At 47.4% G+C, this 24090-nt stretch overlaps 1 protein-coding gene across 1 annotated transcript; it reads right to left on the bottom strand.

The window, feature by feature from the left end:
- Positions 1-1093: 1093 nt before the first annotated feature.
- LOC124788552 (extensin-1-like) lies at positions 1094-1840 on the bottom strand. The gene has a single exon (XM_047255822.1). It carries the CDS (start codon positions 1838-1840, stop codon positions 1094-1096), a length of 747 nt encoding a protein of 248 aa, XP_047111778.1.
- Between the last annotated feature and the right edge of the window lie 22250 nt (positions 1841-24090).

Below are 24090 nucleotides of genomic sequence, written 5' to 3'. Positions count from 1 at the left end.
AGGCAAGGTGTCGGTAGCGAGAAGCTGAAATGAAGGGCTTCTGGCGAAAAGCTGAAATGAAGGGTTGGTGGCGATGAGCCAAAGGAAATGGTCAGTGGCCAGGAGCTGAAGTGAAGCATCGGTGGTGAGTAGCTGAGGGGAGGCGTCAGTGGTGAGAAGCCGAAGTGAAGAGCCAGTGGCGAGAAGCCGAAATGATGGGTTAGTGGCGAGGAGCAGAAGTAAAGGGCCAGTGGCGAGGAGCTGAGGCGAACTGTTTATGGAGAGTAGCTGGAGTGAAGGGTCGATGGGAGAAGCCGAAATGATGGGTTGGTGGCGAGGAGCCGAAGTAAAGGGTCAGTGTCGAGAAGCTGAGGCGAGCTGTCTGTGGAGAGTAGCTGAAGTGAAGGTTCAATGGGAGATGTTGAAATTAAGGGTTAGTGGCATGGAGCCAAAGTAAAGGGTTGGTGGCAAGGAGCTGAAGCGAAGGGTTGGTGGCCAGAAGCTGAAATGAAGGGTTGATGGCGATGAGCCAAAGTAATGGGTCAGTGGCCAGGAGCTGAAGTGAAGCATCGGTGGTGAGTAGCTGAGGGGAGGCGTCAGTGGTGAGAAGCCGAAGTGAAGAGCCGGTGGCGAGAAGCCAAAATGATGGATTAGTGGCGAGGAGCAGAAGTAAAGGGCCAGTGGCGAGGAGCTGAGGCGAACTGTCTATAGAGAGTAGCTGAAGTAAAGGGTCGATGGGAGAAGCCGAAATGATGGGTTGGTGGCGAGGAGCCGAAGTAAAGGGTCAGTGGCGAGAAGTTGAGGCGAGCTGTCTGTGGAGAGTAGCTGAAGTGAAGGGTCGATGGGAGAAGCTGAAGTTAAGGGTTGGTGGTGGAGAGCCGAAGTAAAGTAATGGTGGAGAGGAGCTGAAGCAAAGGGTCGGTGGCCAGAAATGAGGCGAGGCATTGGTAGCGAGAAGCTGAAGGGAAGGACCGCTGGCGAGAAGCTGCAATGAAAGGTTGGTGGCGATGAGCCAAAAAAAAAGGGTCAGTGGCCAGGAGCTGAACTGAAGCGTCAGTGAGGAGTAGCTGAGGTGAGGGGTCAGTGGTGAGAAGCCGAAGTGAAGGGCCGCTGGCTAGTAGCCGAAATGAAGGGTTGGTGGCGAGGAACCAAAGTAAAGGGACAGTAGCGGGAAGCTGAGGTGAACTGTCTGTGGAGAGTAGCTGAAGTGAAGGGTCAATGAGAAAAGCCGAAATGATGGGTTGGTGGCGATGAGCCAAAGTAAAGGGTCAGTGGCGAGAAGCTGAAGCGAGCTGTCTGTGTAGAGTAGCTGAAGTGAAGGGTCGATGGGAGAAGCTGAAGTTAAGGGTTGGTGGCGGCTAGCCAAATAATGGGTTGGTGGCGAGGAGCTGAAGCGAAGGGTTGGTGGCCAGAAGCTGAAATGAAGGGTTGTTGGCGATGAGCCAAAGTGATCGGTCAGTGGCCAGGAGCTGAAGTGAAGCGTCGATGGCGAGTAGCTGAGGTGAGGTGTCGGCGACGAGAAGCCAAAGTGAAGGACTGCTAGCGAGAAGCTAAAATGAGGGGTTGGTGGCGAGGAGCAGAAGTAAAGGGTTGGTGGCAAGGAGCTGAAGTGAAGGGTCGGTGGCGATAAGTTGAGGCTAGGCGTCGGTAGCGAGAACCTGAAGTGAAGGGCCACTGGCGACAAGCGGAAATGAAGGGTTGGTGGCGAGGAGCCGAAGTAAAGGGTCAGTGGCGAGAAGCTGCGGCGAGCTATCGATGGCGAGAAGCCAAAGAGAAGCGTGGATGGTGAGAAGCCAAGGCGAGCTGCCACTACTGAGAATGCAGAGTCCGGTGTTGTTGAACAAGTGCAGTTGTGCCTCATCGTATATGTGCCGGTCATTACAAAAAATGGCTCTGAGCACTATGGGACTTAACTGCTGAGGTCATCAGTCCCTAGAACTTAGAACTACTTAAACCTAATTAACCTAAGGACGTCACACTCATCCATGCCCGAGGCAGGATTCGAACCTGCGATCGTAGCGGTCACGCAGTTCCAGACTGTAGCACTGGTCACAGCACTGAGTACCAAGTCCATATGACGGGTCGAATAACATCTGAAATGTAACGTCCACTGTTCAAAGTACTGTCAATGCGAACAAGAGGTGACCGAGACGTGTAACCAGTGGTACCCCATACCATCACGCTGGGTGATACGCCATTATGGTGATGACGAATACACGCTTCCAATGTGCGTTCACCGCGATGTCCCCAAACACGGATGCGACCATCACGGTGCTGTAAACAGAACCTGGATTCATCCAAAAAAATTACGTTTTGCCATTCGTGCACCCAGGTTCGTCGTTGAGTACACCATCGCAGGCGCTCTTGTCTGTGATGCAGCGTCAAGGGTAACCGCAGCCAAGGTCTCCGAGCTGATAGTCCATGCTGTTGCAAACGTCGTCGAACTGTTCGTGCATGTGGTTGTTGTCTTGCAAACATCCCCATCTGTTGACACAGGGATCGAGACTTGGCTGCACGATCCGTTACAGCCAGCGGATAAGATGCCTGTCATCTCGACTGCTAGTGATACGAGGCCTTGGGATCCAGCACGGCGATCCGTATTACCCCCCTGAACCCACCGATTCCATATTCTAGTAACAGTCATTGGATCTCGACCAACCCGAGCAGCAATGTCGCGATACCATAAGCTGCAATCGCGATAGGCTATAATTCGATCTTTATCAAAGTCGGAAACGTGATGGTACGCGTTTCTCCTCCTTACACGAGGCATCACAACAACGTTTCACTAGTCAACGTCGGTCAACTGCTGTTTGTGTATGAGAAATAGGTTGGAAACTTTCTTCATGTCAGATCGTTGTAGGTGTCGCCACTGGTGCCAACCTTGTGTGAATGCTCTGAAAAGCTAATCATTTGCATATCATTGCATCTACTTGTTGTCGGTTAAATTTCGCGTCTGTAGCACGTCATCTTCGTGGTGTAGCAATTTTAATGGCCAGTAATGTAAAATTACCAACATTCGTTGTTCTCGCGACCATTTGTGACTAGAAGCGAAACAGAGGAGGTGGTTATGGCGCATAAAATACGCCACGCCACCCACAGTAAGGAGAATTGTGTACTGTATAGTTAGATCTACAAGAATCCAAATGGCACTTTTCCACACATCTCCACGCGAGTGTGCATGCACGCATTTAAAAAAAAACGGTTCAAATGGCTCTGAGCACTATGGGACTTAACATCTGAGGTCATGAGTCCCCTAGAACTTAGAACTACTTAAACCTAACTAACCTAAGGACATCACACACATCCATGCCCCAGGCAGGATTCGAACCTGCGACCGTAGCAGCAGCGTGGTTCCAGACTGAAGCGCCTAGAACCGCTCGGCCTCACCGCATGCATTTTTGAGATGTATCGTCTGCCACTTTTTTGCTCCCCCTGTAGCGCCATTTCAAGGATGGCTGCCGTTGAGTGCAGCGGTGTACAGTACACAGGCTGCCGACGGCTGTGGGTGTGGAGCTGTTACGATTACCCGCGGGCCATAGAGGGCGGCGACGCGCAGAGGCGGACGCCGAGGACCTAATCGACCGCGGCCAGATTAACGGACAGAGACGGCTCGCGACGGCCGGCATATAGCACCGCGATTAATGGCGCCGGGGACCGATGTAATGGCAATGGCCCGAAACGCATACGGAGCGTGGGGCGCCCGTAATGAAGAGGCGGTGGCCGGCCGCGGCACGCACTGGCCGCACCGACGAATGTGCGCTCCAGCGGCTTCCTCTCGCGTATTAATCTCGCCCTTCTCCGGAACAATGATACACGCGTGCGTGGGCGCTGGAGGCGGGGACTGCCCCGCGTGTGGGCGTGCCCTCGCGGAGACGCGATGTGGCTGCGGGACGCCAGTGGACCAACATACGGTCATTCACAGATCGCTACACACGGCGCGTTTCAGGGAACCCGTTCATATAAAACGATACAGTGACAAGATTGAAAACCAAAGATTTCCCTCCAGTTGTTACACTACTGGCCATTAAAACTGATACACCAAGAACATGTGCAGATGATAAATGAGTATTCACTGGACAAATAGATTATACTAGAACTCACATGTGATTATATTTTCACGCAATTTGGGTGCATAGATCCTTAGAAATCAGTACCCAGAACAACAATCTCTGGCCGTAATAACGGCTTTGATACTTCTGGGAATTGATTCAAACAGAGCTTGGATGGCGTGTACAGGCACAGCTGCACATGCAGCTTCAACACGATACCACAGTTCATCAAGAGTAGTGACTGGCGTATTGTGACGAGTCAGTTGCTCGGCCACCATTGACCAGGCCTTTTCAATTGGGGAGAGATCTGGAGAATGTCTTGGCCAGGGCAGTAGTCGAACATTTTCTGTATCCAGAAAGGCCCGTACAGGACCTGCAACATGCGGTCGTTGTTTATCCAGCTGAAATGTAGATTTTCCAGGGATCGAATGAAGGGTAGAGCCACGGGTCGTAACACATCTGAAATGTCCATTGTTCAAAGTGCCGGCAATGCGAGCAAGAGGTGACCGAGACGTGTAACCAATGGCACCCCACACCATCACGCCGTGTGATACGCCAGTATGACGATGACGAATGCACGCTTCCAATGTGCGTTCACCGCGATGCAGCCAAATACGGATGCGACCATCACGACACTGTAAACAGAACTAGGATTCATCCGAAAAAATGACCTTTTGCCATTCGTTAACCAAGGTTCGTCGTTGAGTACACCATTGCAGGCGCTCTTGTCTGTGATGCAGCGTCAAGGGCAACCGCAGCCATGGTCTGGGAGCTGATAGTCGATGCTGCTGCAAACGTCGTCAAACTGTTCGTGCAGATGGTTGTTGTCTTGCATACGTCCCCATCTGTTGACTGAGGGATCGAGACGTGGCTGCACGATCCGTTACAGCCATGCCGATAAGATGTGATGCCTCCTTACACGAGGCATCACAACAACGTTTAACCAGACAACGCGGGTCAACTGCTGTTTCTGTATGAGAAATCGGTTCGAAACTTTCCTCATGTCAGCACGTTGTATGTGTCGCCATCGGTGCCAGCCTTGTGTGAATGCTCTGAAAAGCTAATCATTCGCATATCGCAGATTCTTCTTCCTGTCGTTTAAATCTCCGTGGTGTAGCAAATTTAATGGCACGTAGTGTAAAATTCAGCAATCAGTTCTGTTACTAACGGCGTAAAACTGTCATATTTACGATATTAACCGACTGAAAACTAATCTTCATAGTGCTATGTCACATAATAGCCGAATAACGACCGGCGACCAATAGTGGCTTCATTGTGTGTCTGGCTCCTCATTAACACTGTAGGTGTGCCCCAGGGAAGGGTGACTGTACCCTGCCTCCTCACACTGTGTGTTAATGACATGGAAGAGAATGTTAATAGTAACGTCAGAGGATTTGCAGATCAATCAGTTCTCTATACTGGTGTGACAATAGTAATAGTTACCGATATGCACGTACAGGGTGGTCGGTAATTCCCGTTACAAACTTCTAAGACATGTAGAGGGTAGTGAGTACATAACATAGTGAATAGGAAACGTTCCGTTCTACGACAGTTTCAATGCAGATGATTTTGTCAGCCGCACTTACGTGAGTAATGTACTTAGGCGTCACCCAGTACAATTGTTGCAATCCATTTGGAAAGAATACTGACTCGTTCCGTTATTGCTTACGCATTTGTATTACAACTTATACCTTATGGTTTACATCAGTAGACAGCAACGAGAATCCAGCATCTACGGCACCAGGCGCACTGATGCATTACAACAGTGGCTCGATGTGGCGACCACCAACGTTGTTACACGCATTGTACCTCAGAAGCATGTTCTGGTACACTCTCTCCATCCCACCTGGTGTCTCTTCAGTTTCTAGTGCAGCGGCCAGAACTCGTGCCATCAGATCTTCCTCTGTCTCTATAGGTGTCTCATAAATTACGCTCATCATACGACCCCACAAGAAGTAGTTCATAGGGGTTAAATACAGCGATCGTGGCGGCCACGCAGTTGGACCACCACAGCGTATCCATCTTTCATCATACTGTCTGTTGAGATGTCTCCCGACAGCCAGTGGAAAGTGAAGTGGTGCTCCATCATGTTGAAACCACATTTCCTGACTGGCATTCAATGGCACAGCTTCCAAGAACGGGTCCACTACGTGTCATAGGAAGACTTAAGTATGCGGGACCCGTGAGCTTGGATGGAAGGTATGGTCCAACCACATGACCGTCCAGAATACCTGCCCACACGTTAATTCCAAACCTGTCTTGAAATTCCTGAACATGCGCCGTATGAGGGTTTTGATCCGCCCAGACATGGCTATTTCGAGCATTCAGAACACAATCCCCTCTGAACCTACATTCATGTGTGAAGAGAAAGCGACGTGGAAACAGGGGCGCGTCAATGCAACGGTGAAGGAACCATGTGCAGAAGGCAACGCGTTGTGGAAAGTCCGCTGGACTCATAACGTGTACCCTTTGTAAGTGGTACGGATGTAATGGTTGCTCATGCAGGACGTCCAAGACGGTACTAACAGCCATTGCACGCGCTATTGTTCGCGAACTCTTAGACGGCCTACCTTCAATACGACGCTGTACACCTTCTACAAATTCGGGAGTGCGGCGTCGCCGTGGAGCACCACAGCCCTGCCTCCTCACGGTGAAGGTACCCGTTTCTCGTAGTCGTTGTGTAACTTGGACAAACAGTTTGTGCGATGCAGTGTGACGGTGCGAAAAACGTTCGTGATACAGCCGACTAGCAGCTCTTCCGTTACCTCCAGCTTCGCCATACACAAAGTGCATGTCTGTGTATTCCGCAAACGTGTACTGCACCATGTTTCCTCTGTCGGTGATGCACAGGTATTGACTCGGTCTCACGGCAAAGCGGACTATAAATGACATCTGGGGATCGTTTGACGTAGTACACGTCATCGTGTCTACCCTGTTGCATACCAGGACAGGGAACTCTTAGACGTTTCTCTTGCCCTAAGCAGACGTTGACTAGGTACGCATCTGAATTGAAACTCCCGTTGAACGGAAACGATAGGATTCCGGACATGGGTTCCTATTTATAATGTTATGTATTCACTACCCCCTACATGTCCTACAAGTCTGTAACGGGAATTTCCGACCACCCTGTATACAGATGTCGGTAGTATCGCGCACACAAGATATAAAACTGCTATGCATTGGCAGAACTGTCATTTGCACTCAGATAATTCATGTGAAAAGTTTTCCGACATGATTACGGCCGTACTACGGGAATTCCGAGACTTTAAAAGCGGAATGGTAGCTGCGACATTGCATTTCAGTAATTGTCAAGGAATTCAACATTCCGAGATCCACGTGTCAAGAGAGTACCAAGAAACCAAATTTCAGGCATTACCTCTCACAACAGACAACACAGTGTCTGACAGCTTCCACTTACCGACCGAGAGCAGCATCCTTTACGCAGTGCTAACAGACAAGGGACAGGACGAAAGTAGCCATTGTTGCAGTGTGGCGAAATTTGGCGTTAATGGGCTATGACAGCAGTGCATTTACAAACAGCACGACATAACCTGCAGTGCCTCACCTGGGCTCGTGACCATATCGTTTGTCCCGGGTTCGATTCCCGGCGGGGTCAGGGATTTTCTCTGCCTCGTGATGACTGGGTGTTGTGTGATGTTCTTAGGTTAGTTAGGTTTAAGTAGTTCTAAGTTCTAGGGGACTGATGACCATAGATGTTAAGTCCCATAGTGCTCAGAGCCATTTGAACCATATCGTTTGGACCATAGACAACTGTATATCCGTGGCCTCGTCGGATGAGTCGCGATTTCAGTTGGTAACAGGCAACGGTAGGGCTCGAGTGTGGGGCAGACACCAAGAAGCCAAGAACCCAAGTTGTCAACAAGGCACTGTGCAAGCTGGTGGTGGCTCCATAATGGCCGTGTTTACATGGTGCGGACTCTTCTCATTGACTGGAAATGGCTACGGTCGGCTAGTCGAAGACCATTTGCAGCCATTCATCGACTTCATCCTCCCAAATACCTACGGAATCTTTGTGGATGACAATGCCCAATGTCATCAGGTCACAATTGTTCCCGGGTGGTCTGAAGAACAGTTTCGACAATTCCAGCGAATGAGTTGGCCACGCAGACAGTCCGACCTGAATCCCATCGGACATTTATGAGACGTAATCTAGTAAAAAATTTTGCAACGGCAGCACTTCCGCAATTATAGTCGGCCATGGAGGCAGCATGGCTCAGTGTTTCTGCAGGGGACTTCCAACGACTTGTTGAGTCCATGCCACGTCGTGTTGCTGCACTTGTGGTAAAGGAGGTCCGACACGATATTAGGAGGCATTCCATGACTTGCCACCTCTGTGTATAACGTAAAACTATCTGGGAAAAGCTTCACAAGTATCCACTTAGACCCTCATTAGATTTAAAATTGATGCAATGATTGGAAATTTGGCTCCAACTCTCACAACTGAAATTCTGCGCACACCACAAAACGCAGAGAAGTAGTATCCCATGACTACAACGTCAGTGAGTCAATATTGGAACAGTCGTCTCGTACAAACGCCAGGCGTAACGATTTAGAGGGAGACCAAACGGAATGATCACAGAGGCGCAGTCGGAGGTAAGGCAGATGGCAGGCAGTGTTTCGTGGTCAGGATACTGGGAAAATGTAATCAATCCACAAATGAGACCGCTTACAAATCACTTATGCGTCTTGTCTTACAATATTGCTCAAGTGTGTGGCACCCATACAAAATAGGACTAATCGAATACACTACCAACACCAAAAAATAATAAAGGTAGACGATTGAAATTTGGTGAACACATTGGTCTAAATAATATATTTAAGTGATTCATGTTGCAACACTACAGGTTAATTTACGCGGAAGATGAGTCCTTGCAAATTTCAAATGCTTGTACTTTAATAACCGGTGTAACCACCAGATTGTTGAATGCAACCATGCAAACGTGTAGCTTTTTTTTTGCACAGGCGCCGGATTTCAGTTTGTGGGATGAAGTTCCATGCCTGTTGCACTTCATCGGTCAATAAAGGGACGGTTAAAGCTGGATGTGGATAACACAGGAGTTGTCTGATGATGTTCCATATGTGATCGTTTGGAGACAGATTTGGTGATCGAGCAGCGATACAACAGCGGTATGTGGGCGAGGGTTATCCTGTTGGGAAATACACCCTTGAATGCTGTTCAAAATGGTTCAAATGGCTCTGAGCACTATGGGACTCAACTTCTGAGGTCATTAGTCCCCTAGAACTTAGAACTAGTTAAACCTAACTAACTCAAGGACATCACAAACATCCATGCCCGAGGCAGGATTCGAACCTGCGACCGTAGCGGTCTTGCGGTTTCAGACTGCAGCGCCTTTAACCGCACGGCCACTTCGGCCGGCTTGAATGCTGTCCTTGAACGCCAGCACAGCAGGTCTAAACACCAGAATGACATATAAATTTTCAGTCTGGGTATGCGGGATAGCCACGAGAATTCTCCTACTGTCATGCGAAATCACGCCCCAGACTAACTCCAGGTATAGGTCCAGTGTGGGTAGCACGCAGACAGGTTGATTGCAGGCCCTTAGCTAGCCTCCTTCTAACCAATACACGACCATCACTGGCACGGAGGCAGAATCAGCTTTCATCAGAATACACTATAGACGTCCACTCTGCACTCCAATGACTCTCGCTTGACACCACTGTAGTCTCAAATGGCAGTGCTCTAGAGTCAGTGGAATTCACCCTGCAGGACGTCCCCACCCGTTGCTTCCTCACTTTCCTTTCCCAGGAAAGGCAGGAAATTTAAATTTTTGTGGTAAATTTGAATGCTAATTACACTGCACTTCAGAGGACGTGATAATAATGATAATAATAATTAATAATAATGTATTCATTATTTATAAAAATTCATTATTTATAAAAATATCGCTGGTGTGGAAAAAAGTAGGGTACTCTCTTTATTTCATAATATTTAGAATCTTAGCACACTGTAACTATAACGTCACAATCCAAGATGGTCGAGCCAGAATACTGGAAAAGTGTAGTTCCCTTCCTCCTATTGGTGAGAAATTAACAAATTCGTGGGAAATTCAAAAATCAGTGGGAAAATTAAAATTATTTCCTCTGGCTGTGAAGCATTGGAGTTAGGAAGGTGTAATTGCCATTCACTGAGCGATAGACATTAGCTCTGGCCAGTCTCGTCGATAGCTACCACGTGCAGACAGGATATTTTCATTATTAGAGTATTCAGTAGCCTATGGGGGAACTATTGGTAATAGTAACAGGACAGCAAACTATCACTGAAATGCAGGAAGTAGCCTCCTGCCTAATCACATTTTCATAGCTGGGACATAGGGATGGGTAATAATATTATGACAGCGACTAACTGTCCAATGCAGCTATAAATCCATGCTCCCTTTAAATATATAGCAACAGCATTATGAAATGAAACACACATAAACCTGCTTATGAGTCGCAAGTTGCATCTTATCCAATAAATTGTATCATGCTGTTTATGAGCATAGTGCTCATTATCTTTCTTGATGAAAAGACTGACCAGTCACCTCCAGTTTAGTGCAGCCCCATCTACCAAGTCTGTTGTGTACCTGAAGAGCTGACCAGCCAGGATCTTTTTTTGTACCTGCCCCATCACGACAAGCTAAGCTGCAGCTCCTGGTCAGCCAAGCCCTCGCGGCTATGGCTGTCACAGGTCATGTTCCGACTTCGCTCAGTCATAGCATACTGCAAAACATGCAGGCATGGCTTGGATGTAGGGATCTGACTGCATTCCATCCCCCCGAAATAGACTCCTCACTCTAAAAAATTCACTTTAGCCAGTCCTAGACAGGGATTTTGTGGCCAATACGCTTCGAATTTCTCACACAAATTTTAGATTCCTCGCTGTTACGCATGTTATTTTCGAAGACTGAAGAAATCGGAGCATACAGCCGTTTTTACGTCGCTAAACTATCGTTACTTGTTGATTCTTAGTGCGAAAATCGTGTACAATATTATGGCAGATGTTATATTTCCTCTACGTGTTCCTTCATGGTTTCGTGGTGTCTGAAGGCGGATTCACCGGGGGTAGGTCTGCTGCAGTGCCTCGGGGTCCCCATGTGAAACCGATACTCACAGACATTGCGCTTTAGTGTTAGGTGTTTACAGCTGCACTTCATGTACAAGCAACTTTAGAATACATGGCGAGAAGTGATATCATGATTACATGAGTAGAAGTATCAGAATCTTAGATCTTCAGAATAGGCTATATATAAATGGAGCTTTGAAGGCAGGTCGCTCTGTAACAGAGCTAATGTCTGAGGGTGCTGGGGAGATGTATCAGTGAGTCAAACATTTTGTTTAGTATGATACTTATAACCTGTGCAGGTTGGAGATACTCTTACATTTATCTTCTGAATCTGAATCGTTATGGAGCTCAGTGTGTGATGTGTGATAGATAAGGTTAGCTCACTCTGGATATAGAACGTAAAATGCGGGCTGGCACCTGTCAAAGGTTGGTCTTAACGTCCTGACAATATGTGAAACCAGATTCCTTTATACCAGAGACTGAGATGAACCCGCGTGTTTCCATTGTGGTGGAGGGTTGAAATATTTGGCTGAAATGAATAACGCTTGGGTTGAACATGCTGCGTAGTTTTCCAAGTGCTTGGGAGGGGTAGCGATATTGTGGATAATATCTATCAGAACAGAGATGCAAAAATTACAGCAAAGGTTGCAGCTGATGTTAAACCTCTCTCAAACCTTCTGAAATCAGCGACAGAACACCATGTGACTGAGAGCTTCTGACAATGCACAGATGTGTAAAATCTTCTTCCAGGAAGAAGTGAGAGTACTATTCTTTCCCTGCAGACATATTGCTGCTTTCTTTAATTGTACACCTATCCTTCCCTCATGTGCTGTTTGTCACAGACCTGTTTTGGCTATGGTAAGAGCATTTTTGGCAAAGGCTGCGATGTTGTAAGAGATACAATTATTTTAAGATGTACTTTTTATACTTCGTTAATAAACATTTTGAGTAATAAAGAATTATTGTTAAAATGCGTTCTTTTATTCTTCCTTCATGCATCACTCACGCTTTTAATGTGTTAGCTATAATTACACTGTGATCTTAACCTTCCTGAGCTGTGTTGAATAATCGTGATTCTTTTTAGTGTTGAGGCATGGATCTGATATATAATGTTACTGTTCTGTCAACATATGCAGTCTTCCAAACGGTTAAAAAAATATCATTTCGTCTCCCAGCAAAGTACTATTGTTATGATCTTTACTACAATGTTCCATATGAGCCATTGCGACATGTATACTCCACTAAGTTGTATTACATGGAGAAAAATAAAATATGAGTGCTGTTTACAGCATGCATCATACTACTTTAGTATGAAGCATTACAGAGCAGATATGATCGGAATTGGCGGTTGAAGTTGCTTTGTGTCTTCATGTATGCTCCACATGCTGGATGGAAGGATGATATCATATATCAGTACCTCAATAGTGGAAAAACTGTGCACTCTAGAAACATTGTACTATATTCCATGGTCAGGAGCATGGTATATATTAGTAGAAATTCGCATGGATGTAGTAGTAATTTAGAAAAAGCCATCTAAAGCAGAACTAGTTGACATTGAAATCGGCCATGAACCTGTTCTGTCGCAATGGCCTTCAATAGATTACTAGCGTCTGGATTTGGATAATCAGAATGTATATGTGCGACTACATAACGTTTGGAAGAAACGTTTACACCTTCCTCCGCTAAAAAGAATCTTGTTTTTAAGCTCTGATTTAAAGGAACATTTGTTAATGATGGGAGGAAGTACCGCAAAAAGCATGGCTGTACTTAAACAGCTCTGACAGATGCTTGGAGATTAAGTTAGATACATATCATTCCACTGCACCACTGGATTACTGAATATTTTTTTTTTTAAAGCAAATTACATTTCGAAATCAGGAGGGGTTCGAATAGATGTACGTGGCATAGAAGATTGTAGCATTAAAGGAATATTTGTTAATGGTGAAGGGGAGTACCACACACAGCATTGTTGTAATTAAATAGCATTGACTTACGTTTGGAGACTAGGCAACAGTATTTCCCAAATAATAGTTTTTGTATGCTCTGTATTATACATTTATTGCATCCAAAACCTGTTGGAGTGGGTATACCACTTTGAATTGAACTTTTGTTGAGCTTAGAACGACTGAGTGACCTAAATCACAAACAGTACAGCTTCATCTCTTGCTCATGCCATCTTAAACAACTAAACAAGACAATACCACGTATCCAGTGTTACTCCGCTGCAGCACATACCACTTCCTGCGGACCACATATGTGCATGACATATTGATGCTTTAGGAATGCGCTCTATGTCTGGTGATCTGGTGGGTCAAGGCGAAAGGCTGACGTTGTGTGACACCAAGAAGGCACGTGATCGTGCAGCAACATGTGGTCGTGCATTGTATTGCTGAAAAATGGCATCTGAGGTGGTGTGCAGAAAGTGTCTCTGGATGTCATTCCCATAGGTCACACTGGTCACAGTGTCCTGGACACGCACCAACTGTGATTTGTGGTTGTACCCAGTAGTAGCCCACAGCATAAAGCCTTGAGGAGGCGCTGTATGTCTGCCGGCCGGAGTGGCCGTGCAGTTCTGGGCGCTACAGTCTGGAACCGAGCGACCTCTACGGTCGCAGGTTCGAATCCTGCCTCGGGCATGGATGTGTGTGATGTCCTTAGGTTAGTTAGGTTTATTTAGTTCTAAGTTCTTGGCGACTGATGACCTTAAAAGTTAAGTCGCATAGTGCTCAGAGCCATTTGCTGTATGTCTTGTGCGAATGCTGTCACTGTGATGCCGCTCCCCCTGTCTGCGGCGAACCAACATGCGGCCATCATTTTCAAACAAACAGGACTTGGATTCGTCCGAAAACACTACCTGATGCCATTTCTGTCCCCGGCAACGTCGTTATTCACACCATTGCCGTCTAGCATGTTTCTGCGTATTCGTCAAAGGCAGGAGGAGAAGTGGGCGACGTGCACGTAACCCATGCCGTAATAAAGAGCGAAGGACAGTGAGCCTTAATAGTGTACGATGTGTTACACTGTTGCGCCAGAGCCGAGGAAAACGGTGATCTGTCCTGGAATGCTATTCGGATGAGGTGTCGATCTTCTCGAGGGCTGGTCCGGGTGGTGCGACTTGACACATCTCGTCGGTTCTACGGACTTCCGTGAACCAATCTGCACACAACCGTTTGCACTGCCGAAACACTTCGTCCCACACGAGCAGCAATATCTCTTACGGATGCATCACATTCTCTCATGCCATAATGCGCCCTCTTTCAGACTCATTAATTTGACGGTACCGATCGCGCATACGTCTAAGAGGCATCCAGCACGTCTACTCAAGTCGCACTGATCCATTACTTCCGGTTTATAGCGAAAATGAGAGCCAAAGGCACATTTTACGGGTAGGTGATGCTGCAACGCGATATCGACGTTGACCTTGAACGAGCGTCCCGACATGGTTCAGATCCAAATCATTTCTGCAGAACACACTAGTGTACATGTCCTACTGATATGAACGTCCTGTCTCTATTCGTTAAGGTGTTCTGTTTTTTTTTCTGAACATGAGTTTATATTAAGTGGTTTGTAATTGCGTTTTTCAGATGATACACTCATAACCTAAATTAAGGATAGTTGCAGAATGTGGTGCCACACAACGTGGCACTACACAAAACTGGCGCTAATAGCGTGGGCACATGGAGAACACACACGACACAGATCTGTAAGTCCACGGTATTGGTGATAAGTTGAGAAAACCGTCCCGAAACACATGTGCTACAAAACGCCACTGTTTCCTCCACATGTACCCCGACATCAATATGGGATATGATCACCATGCACACGTACACAGCCGCTGTGTCCGAGCGGTTCTAGGCGTTTCATTCCGGCTGCTAGGTCGCACGTTCAAATTCTGCCTCGGGCATGGATGTGTGTGATGTCCTTAGGTTAGTTAGGTTTAAGTAGTTCTAAGTCTCGGTGACTGATGACCTCAGATGTTAAGTCCCATAGTGCTTAGAGCCATTTGAACCAACACGTACAGAGCCCGCACAACGGGTTGGCATACTCTGGATCAGGTGGTAGAGCAGCGGCTAGGGTATAGCCTCCCATTCTTGCACCAGTGCCTGTCGGTGCTCCTGAAGTGTCGTAGGGGTTTGAAGACGTGCAGCGATACGTCGACCGAGAGAATCCCAGACGTGCTCGATGGGGTTTAGGTCTGGAGAACAGGCGGGCCACTACACTCGCCTGATATCTTCTGTTTCAAGGTACTCCTCCACGATGGCAGTTCTGTGGAGCCGTGCGTTATCATCCATCAGGCGGAAGGTCGGACCCACTGCACCCCTGAAAAGGCGGACATACTGGTGCAAAATGATGTCCCGTTACACCTGACCTGTTACAGTTGCTCTATCTAAGACATGCAGGGGTGTACGTGCACCAATCATAATCCCACCCCACACCATCAAACCATGAGCTCTATGCAGGTCCCTTTCAAGGACATTAAGGGGTTGGTGTCTGGTTCATGGTTCACGCCAGATGAAAACCCGGCGAGAATCACTGTTCGGGCTATACCTGGACTCGTCCGTGGTGATAACCTGGGACCACTGTTCCAATGACCATGTACTGTGTTCTTGACAACAGGCCTTACTGGCTCTCCTGTGACCAGGGGTCAGTGGAATGCACCTTGCAAGTCTCCGGGCGAATAAACCATGTCTGTTCAGTTGTCTGTAGACTGTGTGCCTGTAGATAACTGTTCCAGTGGTTGCGGTAAGGTCCGGAGCAAGGCTACCTGCAGTACTCCGTGGCCGTCTGCGGGCACTGACGGTGAGATATCGGTCTTCTTGTGGTGTTGTACACTGTGGACGTCCCGTACTGTAGCGCCTGGAAACATTTCCTGTCTGCTGGAGTCGTTGCCATAATCTTAAGATCACACTTTTTCGCACACGGAGGGCCCGTGCTGCGACCTGCTGTGTTTGACCAGCCTCCAGTCGCCCTAGTATTCTACCCCTCATAACGTCATCAATATGTGTTCTTTGAGCCATTTTCAACACACAGTCACCACTAGCACCACTGCACACTTACTCGCTGCACCGTACTCTGACATGCACCAACACACCTCTGCGTATGTGGACTGCTGTGAGCGCCACCGTGCGACGACCGCAGGTCAACTGCACCGCATCGTCATACTCCGACGTGATTTAAACCCACAATCCGCCCACCAGAGCGTTGTTTCACCATGTACCAGCATTGTCCTTAATTTATGAGCATGAGTGTAGTTGGAAGCAAGTAGATATGATTGAAACGCAGTTCACGTAAAATGAAATTGATAGCAAAGTATCTATTTACGTGCCTGTACCTGTCGCAAATAATTTTTGGTTTATGATATATATTAGTTCTCAGTTCAACATGCCTCTTTCTCAACGCGTACTAATCGTACAGGAATGAATGAGGCTCCGTTAGAAAAGCTTCTTAACCTGCTTCTGACATTACATAGTGATTCTGGACTACAACGTACTATTTGTGGAAAATTTTAACACAAAAGACACTTGTAATTCTCTTAAGCAGAAGGGTATCATGGATGCCACGTTTCATACTTACATTTTGTAGTGTCGGCAGACTTGCCAACACTACGTACACTAATAGAAAGAGGCGGCCAAGATGCACGCGCTAACTCACGCAGACTGGCGCGAGGTCTGAAATAGGATACGTAATGAATGCTATAATGAAAAGTACGTAGCTGCTGGAATACTTAACTTTAATCCATCATTTGTATACAGCGTTCTTGATTATACAAGTGAGACTCTCTCTAGATAAATGCAATGTAATGCTAATGGCGCCTTGCTAGGTCGTAGCCATGGACTTAGCTGAAGGCTATGCTAACTAGCTGCTCTGCAAATGAACGAGTCTTCGTCCGTGTAGTCGCTGGCAAAGTCGTCCGTACAAGTGGGGCGAGTGCTAGTCCGTATCTCGAGACCTGCCTTGTGGTGGCGCTCGGTCTGCGATCACTGACAGTGGCGACACGCGGGTCCGACATGTACTAATGGACCGCGGCCGATTTAAAACTACCACCTAGCAAGTGTGGTGTCTGGCGGTGACACCACACATTTAACTAAGATAACTTATTAATCACGAACAAGATACTCTCTTTATCTTACTACCGTTACCATTTTATTTATTTTAAAGTACTTACTAACTGGATAGTAACGGTAGATAATAACCGTGACTACTGTGACAGTACATTATATCTGCCCGTCGTACAAGCTGACTTTTCTAAACGAATATACTTTCCGGAACGACAAACATATTTGTCATTGTTACCTTGAACTGTGATTTACCTATTGCTTCTACTGCCTGACGTTCTTATTGTGACTGAAAATGATTGCCGTGTTAAAGTTACAGGTTATGTGGCCCTGTTGACAATCCCTGATCTCTGCCTGTCGACAAGCCGGAAAAAACATTTCTGGACACAGGGAAACGTATATATAAGGACGTATTATAAATTCATTATTATTATTTCACATCATTAGGTTCGTATTTAAACATGTTTTCTCGTCGTCCCACAACTATCATTACCCCAACGGCTACACTCATACCAAATACCGTCTTTATTAAAACTTAAAAAGTGCGAAAGTTTCTCACGGATCTCCCTGGTTAAAATAATTACACATGTCTCACTCAATTCTTACTACATTATTTAGGAACGTGATCAACATTAATTATACTTCAATACGTGACCGTTGACAAAATTCCATCACTACAGTACCTTCAGAAAAATTATCTAGCTGCAAGCTTTTAAAAATTCGTCAGAGAAACATTCGTAAGGATGAGTGCAATCATATAAGAGATTGACGGCCTCAGAATATCTGTCGCCCTGTCACATCTTTCCCCCTTGGATACTGGCTCGGATGAAACGTTAAACGAGTACAATAGCACAGGTTATTAATCCGTCCAGTAACGTATAGAGCCACGCAGGTGTTCCGCTATCCACACGGCTGTGAAATACTGGGCCGCTCGGCGCCGGGCGCATGCGCGGGACTACACCCACGTAGTCCGAGAAGGCCGTGATTAAACGTGCCCGCCGCGAACACTAAATTACAAGAGAGGCGCGTTCTCCACTAATACGGAAAGTGATTCATAACCGCGTTTTATATGAGTAATTGTTGACGCCACAGCCACAATAACAACATCATCAAGCGGAGCGAGCAAAGTGGGGCCTACTCAACACCGCGCCGCCATTAATAAATATCGACGCGTGATTCATTACGGACAAGGCGCTGCGTGACGTCACCGTTTAGTTGAGGCGGCGGCCGCGGGAGGCGCTGCGGGCGGCCCTCTCCTCGGCGACTCTGCCCGGCACCGAGGCCAGCCATCAATAATCAGTCCCGAAGTCGGAGACGGCGCCGGCGCAGCTCATGGCGTACGCCGACCGCGGGCACAGCCACGCAAGGTAGCCGCGACCGAGGCCGGGGCGGCTCTGGAAGCAGTGCCAGCTCAATAAGCTTGCAAATCACTACGCTCTCCGTCAGAAATGTTCAAATGTGTGTGAATTCCTAAGGGACCAAACCGCTGAGATCATCGGTCCCTAGACTTACACACTACTTATACTACCTTAAACTAACTTATGCTAAGAACAACACCGAAGGAGGACTCGAACCTCCGGCGGGAGTGGCCGCACAACCCGTTGCATGGTGCCTCAGACCGCGTAGCCACTCCGCGTGGCTCTCCGTCCAGAGCTGCCCATCGATGTGGAGCAGTGGTCAGCTCACCGGACTTGTAACTAAACGGAAAACGTAAACACTAATCAACGATTACGTCTCTCACAGGACATGAAAACGCAGTGGACGAGGAACTGGTGACGTCACAGAGTGGAATTCCGCGTTCCGCTACACAAGGGGCGTCAAATGAAGAACCTGGCATGTCAGATTTTTGACTCGTGGAGACGAATGTCGGCAGTTAGACAGGACATCGTTTTACGTCTCAAGTAGAACTCACGAGCCGCCATATTATATTGAGTTAAGCTACGTATTTGGCAGGTTTTCTTCATCACAGTGTAGATGGAAGGAATGTAAGCTTTTCAAAGAAACAGAAAATTTAGGATCTTTCGAAAACACTTGATTTTAGCTGCGATTTGTTATAATAAAATTACGGTAAGCTACACACCGATAGGTAAAGGTTCCCTATATTTGTGATATGAAGCATTCTGTTTCATTGCTACACTACAATGACGATCGAGGTTTTGACATGATTTGCCACAATTAAACATCAAATGATATTCCAGAATGAGATTTTCACTCTGCAGCGGAGTGTGCGCTGATATGAAACTTCCTGTCAGCTTAAAAGAGTGTGCCGGAACGAGACTCGAAATCGGGACCTTTGCCTCTCACGGGCAAGTGCTCTACCAACTGGGCTACCCAAGCACGACTCACGCCAGACCGGCACATAGTTTTAATCTGCCAGGAAGTTTCATATCAGCACACACTCCGCTGCAGAGTGAAAATCTCATTCTGCAAACATCCCCTAGGCTGTGGCTAAGCCATGTCTCCGCAATATCCTTTCTTTCAGGAGTTCTAGTCCTGCATGGTTTGCAGGAGAGCTTCTGTAAAGTTTGTAAGGTCGGAGACGAGATATTCACGGAAGTAAAGCTGTGAGGACGCGGCGTGAGTCGTGCTTGGGTAGCTCACTTGGTAGGGCACTTGCCCGTGAAAGGCAAAGGTCCCGAGTTCGAGTCTCGGTCCGTCACACAGTTTTAATCTGCCAGGAAGTTTCATTAAAATATATTTCTAGGTACAGTCTTTATCCTGTTCACGCGTTATACGGAGGCCTAACTGTCAGCTTAAAGTCGTAGCTGAACTGATAGCGTTGTGGACTGGGAAGCGAAAGGTAGCAGGTTCCTCCCCAAATTTTATTTTAGCTTTTTGTTTTCTATAAGATTCTTGGCCTTTCTTATTAATTTTATCGAAGTATTACCTGCAGCAGTCGCTGTAATTTATTATAAATAACGTATCTTCTGCAGTTCTTGTTGCAGAGATCAACGACTGGAACGTTTCCCCACTGGCAAGAAATCTTAAAGTAGCTGCCATCCTATGTCAAAAAGTAAACAGGACTTCCACGCGGGAAATTTCTGCGCTTATGAAACTTATGTAAAATACATACACCCATCTATGGTTGTTATAGACTGCCTCATATTTGAATGTAGTCGATAAATATATTTTTGAGTACCCGTGAGCAACTTCGAAAAAGTCTCCTCTACCATTCAAATGAAGTTTCAAAACTACTCTCGATCTTGCAATCTACGTTATGAAGAACGTTTCGTCAGAGTGAGGGCAGTCAATGGGACATCGAGAAAATTGGTACTATGCATGAGCAGACTGACGCTAGACACCATAATTGTATTAAATTTAAAATGAAAATGGGACGAAGATTCAACTTAATTAACGAAGTACTTTTCTACTAGTATATATGTCAGATGCCCGCGCGGTAGGCCCTGCAGTCTAACGCGCGGCTTTCCGGGCGGGAAGGAGCGCCTGGTCCCCGTCACGAATCCGCCCGGCGGATTTGTGTCGAGGCCGATGAGCCGGCCAGCCTGTCGGTGGTTTTTAGGTGGTTTTCCATCTGCCACGGGGAATGCGGGCTGGTTCCCCTTATTCCGCCTCAGTTACACTATGTCGGCGATCGCTGTGCAAACAAGTTCTCCACGTACGCGTACACCACCATTACTCTACCACGCAAAGATAGGGGTTACACACGTCTGGTGTGAGACATTCCCTGGGGAGTCCACCGGGGTCCGAACCGCACAAAACCCCTTGGTTCGGTGTGGGGTGGCGGAGGGGTGAAGTGGACTGCGGTAGCCGTCGTGGGGTTGTGGACCACTGCGGCTGCGGCGGGGACGGAGCCTCTCCGTCGTTTCTAGGCCCCCGGTTAACATACAATACAATACAATATATGCCAGATCAAATGTTTTTTATTCCAGTCTTTGATCACAATATCAGTTCTTTAAACAATGACCGGTTTCAGTCCGTAATGATCATCCTCAGATCTACACTCCTGGAAATTGAAATAAGAACACCGTGAATTCATTGTCCCAGGAAGCGGAAACTTCATTGACACATTCCTGGGGTCAGATACATCACATGATCACACTGACAGAACCACAGGCACATAGACACAGGCAACAGAGCATGCACAATGTCGGCACTAGTACAGTGTATATCCACCTTTCGCAGCAATGCAGGCTGCTATTCTCCCATGGAGACGATCGTAGAGATGCTGGATGTAGTCCTGTGGAACGGCTTGCCATGCCATTTCCACCTGGCGCCTCAGTTGGACCAGCGTTCGTGCTGGACGTGCAGACCGCGTGAGACGACGCTTCATCCAGTCCCAAACATGCTCAATGGGGGACAGATCCGGAGATCTTGCTGGCCAGGGTAGTTGACTTACACCTTCTAGAGCACGTTGGGTGGCACGGGATACATGCGGACGTGCATTGTCCTGTTGGAACAGCAAGTTCCCTTGCCGGCCTAGGAATGGTAGAACGATGGGTTCGATGACGGTTTGGATGTACCGTGCACTATTCAGTGTCCCCTCGACGATCACCAGTGGTGTACGGCCAGTGTAGGAGATCGCTCCCCACACCATGATGCCGGGTGTTGGCCCTGTGTGCCTCGGTCGTATGCAGTCCTGATTGTGGCGCTCACCTGCACGGCGCCAAACACGCATACGACCATCATTGGCACCAAGGCAGAAGCGACTCTCATCGCTGAAGACGACACGTCTCCATTCGTCCCTCCATTCACGCCTGTCGCGACACCACTGGAGGCGGGCTGCACGATGTTGGGGCGTGAGCGGAAGACGGCCTAACGGTGTGCTGGACCGTAGCCCAGCTTCATGGAGACGGTTGCGAATGGTCCTCGCCGATACCCCAGGAGCAACAGTGTCCCTAATTTGCTGGGAAGTGGCGGTGCGGTCCCCTACGGCACTGCGTAGGATCCTACGGTCTTGGCGTGCATCCGTGCGTCGCTGCGGTCCGGTCCCAGGTCGACGGGCACGTGCACCATCCGCCGACCACTGGCGACAACATCGATGTACTGTGGAGACCTCACGCCCCACGTGTTGAGCAATTCGGCGGTACGTCCACCCGGCCTCCCGCATGCCCACTATACGCCCTCGCTCAAAGTCCGTCAACTGCACATACGGTTCACGTCCACGCTGTCGCGGCATGCTACCAGTGTTAAAGACTGCGATGGAGCTCCGTATGCCACGGCAAACTGGCTGACGCTGACGGCGGCGGTGCACAAATGCTGCGCAGCTAGCGCCATTCGACGGCCAACACCGCGGTTCCTGGTGTGTCCGCTGTGCCGTGCGTGTGATCATTGCTTGTACAGCCCTCTCGCAGTGTCCGGAACAAGTATGGTGGGTCTGACACACCGGTGTCAATGTGTTCTTTTTTCCATTTCCAGGAGTGTATTTTACACCATGTCCTAAGGTGATTTATTACGGCCTGAAACCGGTCATCGTCTAAAGAATTGATATTGTGATCAAGGACTGGAATAAGAAACATTTGACAGTATTGGATCACTCTTTGTATACGTGACCATGTCGCAGTTGGTGAATATGTCAGATCGTCCTACAGCATTATTCGCTTTTGAAGCCATCGACCTGCCCAGAGTCAACTTCGTGATTTTCTCCGCTCTTCTTCGACAATCGCTGACAGAGTAAGCTCAGCTATGTTAGACGCTCTCATTTTCGTAAAGAAACTGTGTTATTTACTCGCCATATGTCGCACCAGATGCCGTAGCCCGCGGCTGGAGAGCGTTGAGAGCGCAAACCACGTTCACCAGCTCCTCCCGTGTGGCGACGGTGCGGTCTTTCACCAGGAGGGATTTAGGGTCAACGTTAGCTGCATCGTCCCGTGTGAGAAGGCCTTTAGTCCTTGTCCGTCTGGGCTACTGTGCAAGACAGTACAAAAGTAGATCTATGATCGTGGGACATGTAATTGGAATGTCACTAATCCCTCCAGCCGTTAAAACCAGGTGATGAATCCTGATGATGCTGCTGCTTCTTTATTCACGTAACTCATTATCTGGTCTCAGGAGGCTGAGTGGATACCGTTACAGACCACCATACCTCAGAAAAAAATCTCAGGAGCTATCAGGAATCGAACCCAATCCCACCGGAAACAAAAGTCAGCGACGCTAACCTTTCTGCTATGGAAGCGGTAACGCTTTAATAAATACATTTGTATTGTTACGGACATTAACTTTTCAGAAGCTAGGTGTGCTGTAAAAATGACCTCTTGTTCGTCAGGTGCTCTCTGGGCCTGAAGATTAGACTGATGCTGAATCTACCACCCCAGATCATATAAACTAGTAGATTACCGCCATGAAACTTACAGACTACTTGAAGAACCAACTACTACACACATCAGGAAACATTATTTGATAAATTCCTGAACTCCTCCGGGGTTCGCCTGTTGCTTGCGGTTGAAGGACTGGGACATTTCATTTGAATAATTTATTTTAATGAATGCTCAATGATAGAGTTTGATTTCGTAAAAATATTTGTTTAAACAGCGTGTAAATTTACTCATGGCAGATAAACATTGAGGTTATAAAACAGTTTGGGAATGAATTTACTTAACTCAAGTAGAACAATGATAAGAAAATGAGTAGTTGTTAGTGTTGGCACCGGCATGTTGCTCGACAGTTACAGTTGAGATGGTGCCCAGACACATAAGGGACACGAATTTTGCTCTAAAACGTGGTTGCAAAACTTATAAACGAGTATGAATTCGAGTACAGCATACTGCGGCTCAATGAATAAAGGAAGAATCGGAAAGAATCATCACTAAGAGGGTCAGATCCAATGAGTTAACTCGATAGCGAAACATACGTGAGTGGTTATGAGAAAAATTCCCTTTGAAGCAAGAATTATACTGGAGAAAAACTTTCATATCATTGCGTGAAGCATGAAGATCAGGTTAAGAAGACTAAGAAATAGAAACCA

Source organism: Schistocerca piceifrons, chromosome 3, assembly GCF_021461385.2.
Source record: "Schistocerca piceifrons isolate TAMUIC-IGC-003096 chromosome 3, iqSchPice1.1, whole genome shotgun sequence".
In the NCBI taxonomy this organism is placed as follows: domain Eukaryota; kingdom Metazoa; phylum Arthropoda; class Insecta; order Orthoptera; family Acrididae; genus Schistocerca; species Schistocerca piceifrons.
Note: the sequence above shows the minus strand (reverse complement) of the source record. Positions and strands in the feature narration are given on the sequence as shown.

What these genes read in the sequence shown, in the direction of transcription:
- LOC124788552 (XM_047255822.1), bottom strand. Translation starts at nt 1,840, where the DNA reads ATGAGGCACAACTGCACTTGTTCAACAACACCGGACTCTGCATTCTCA.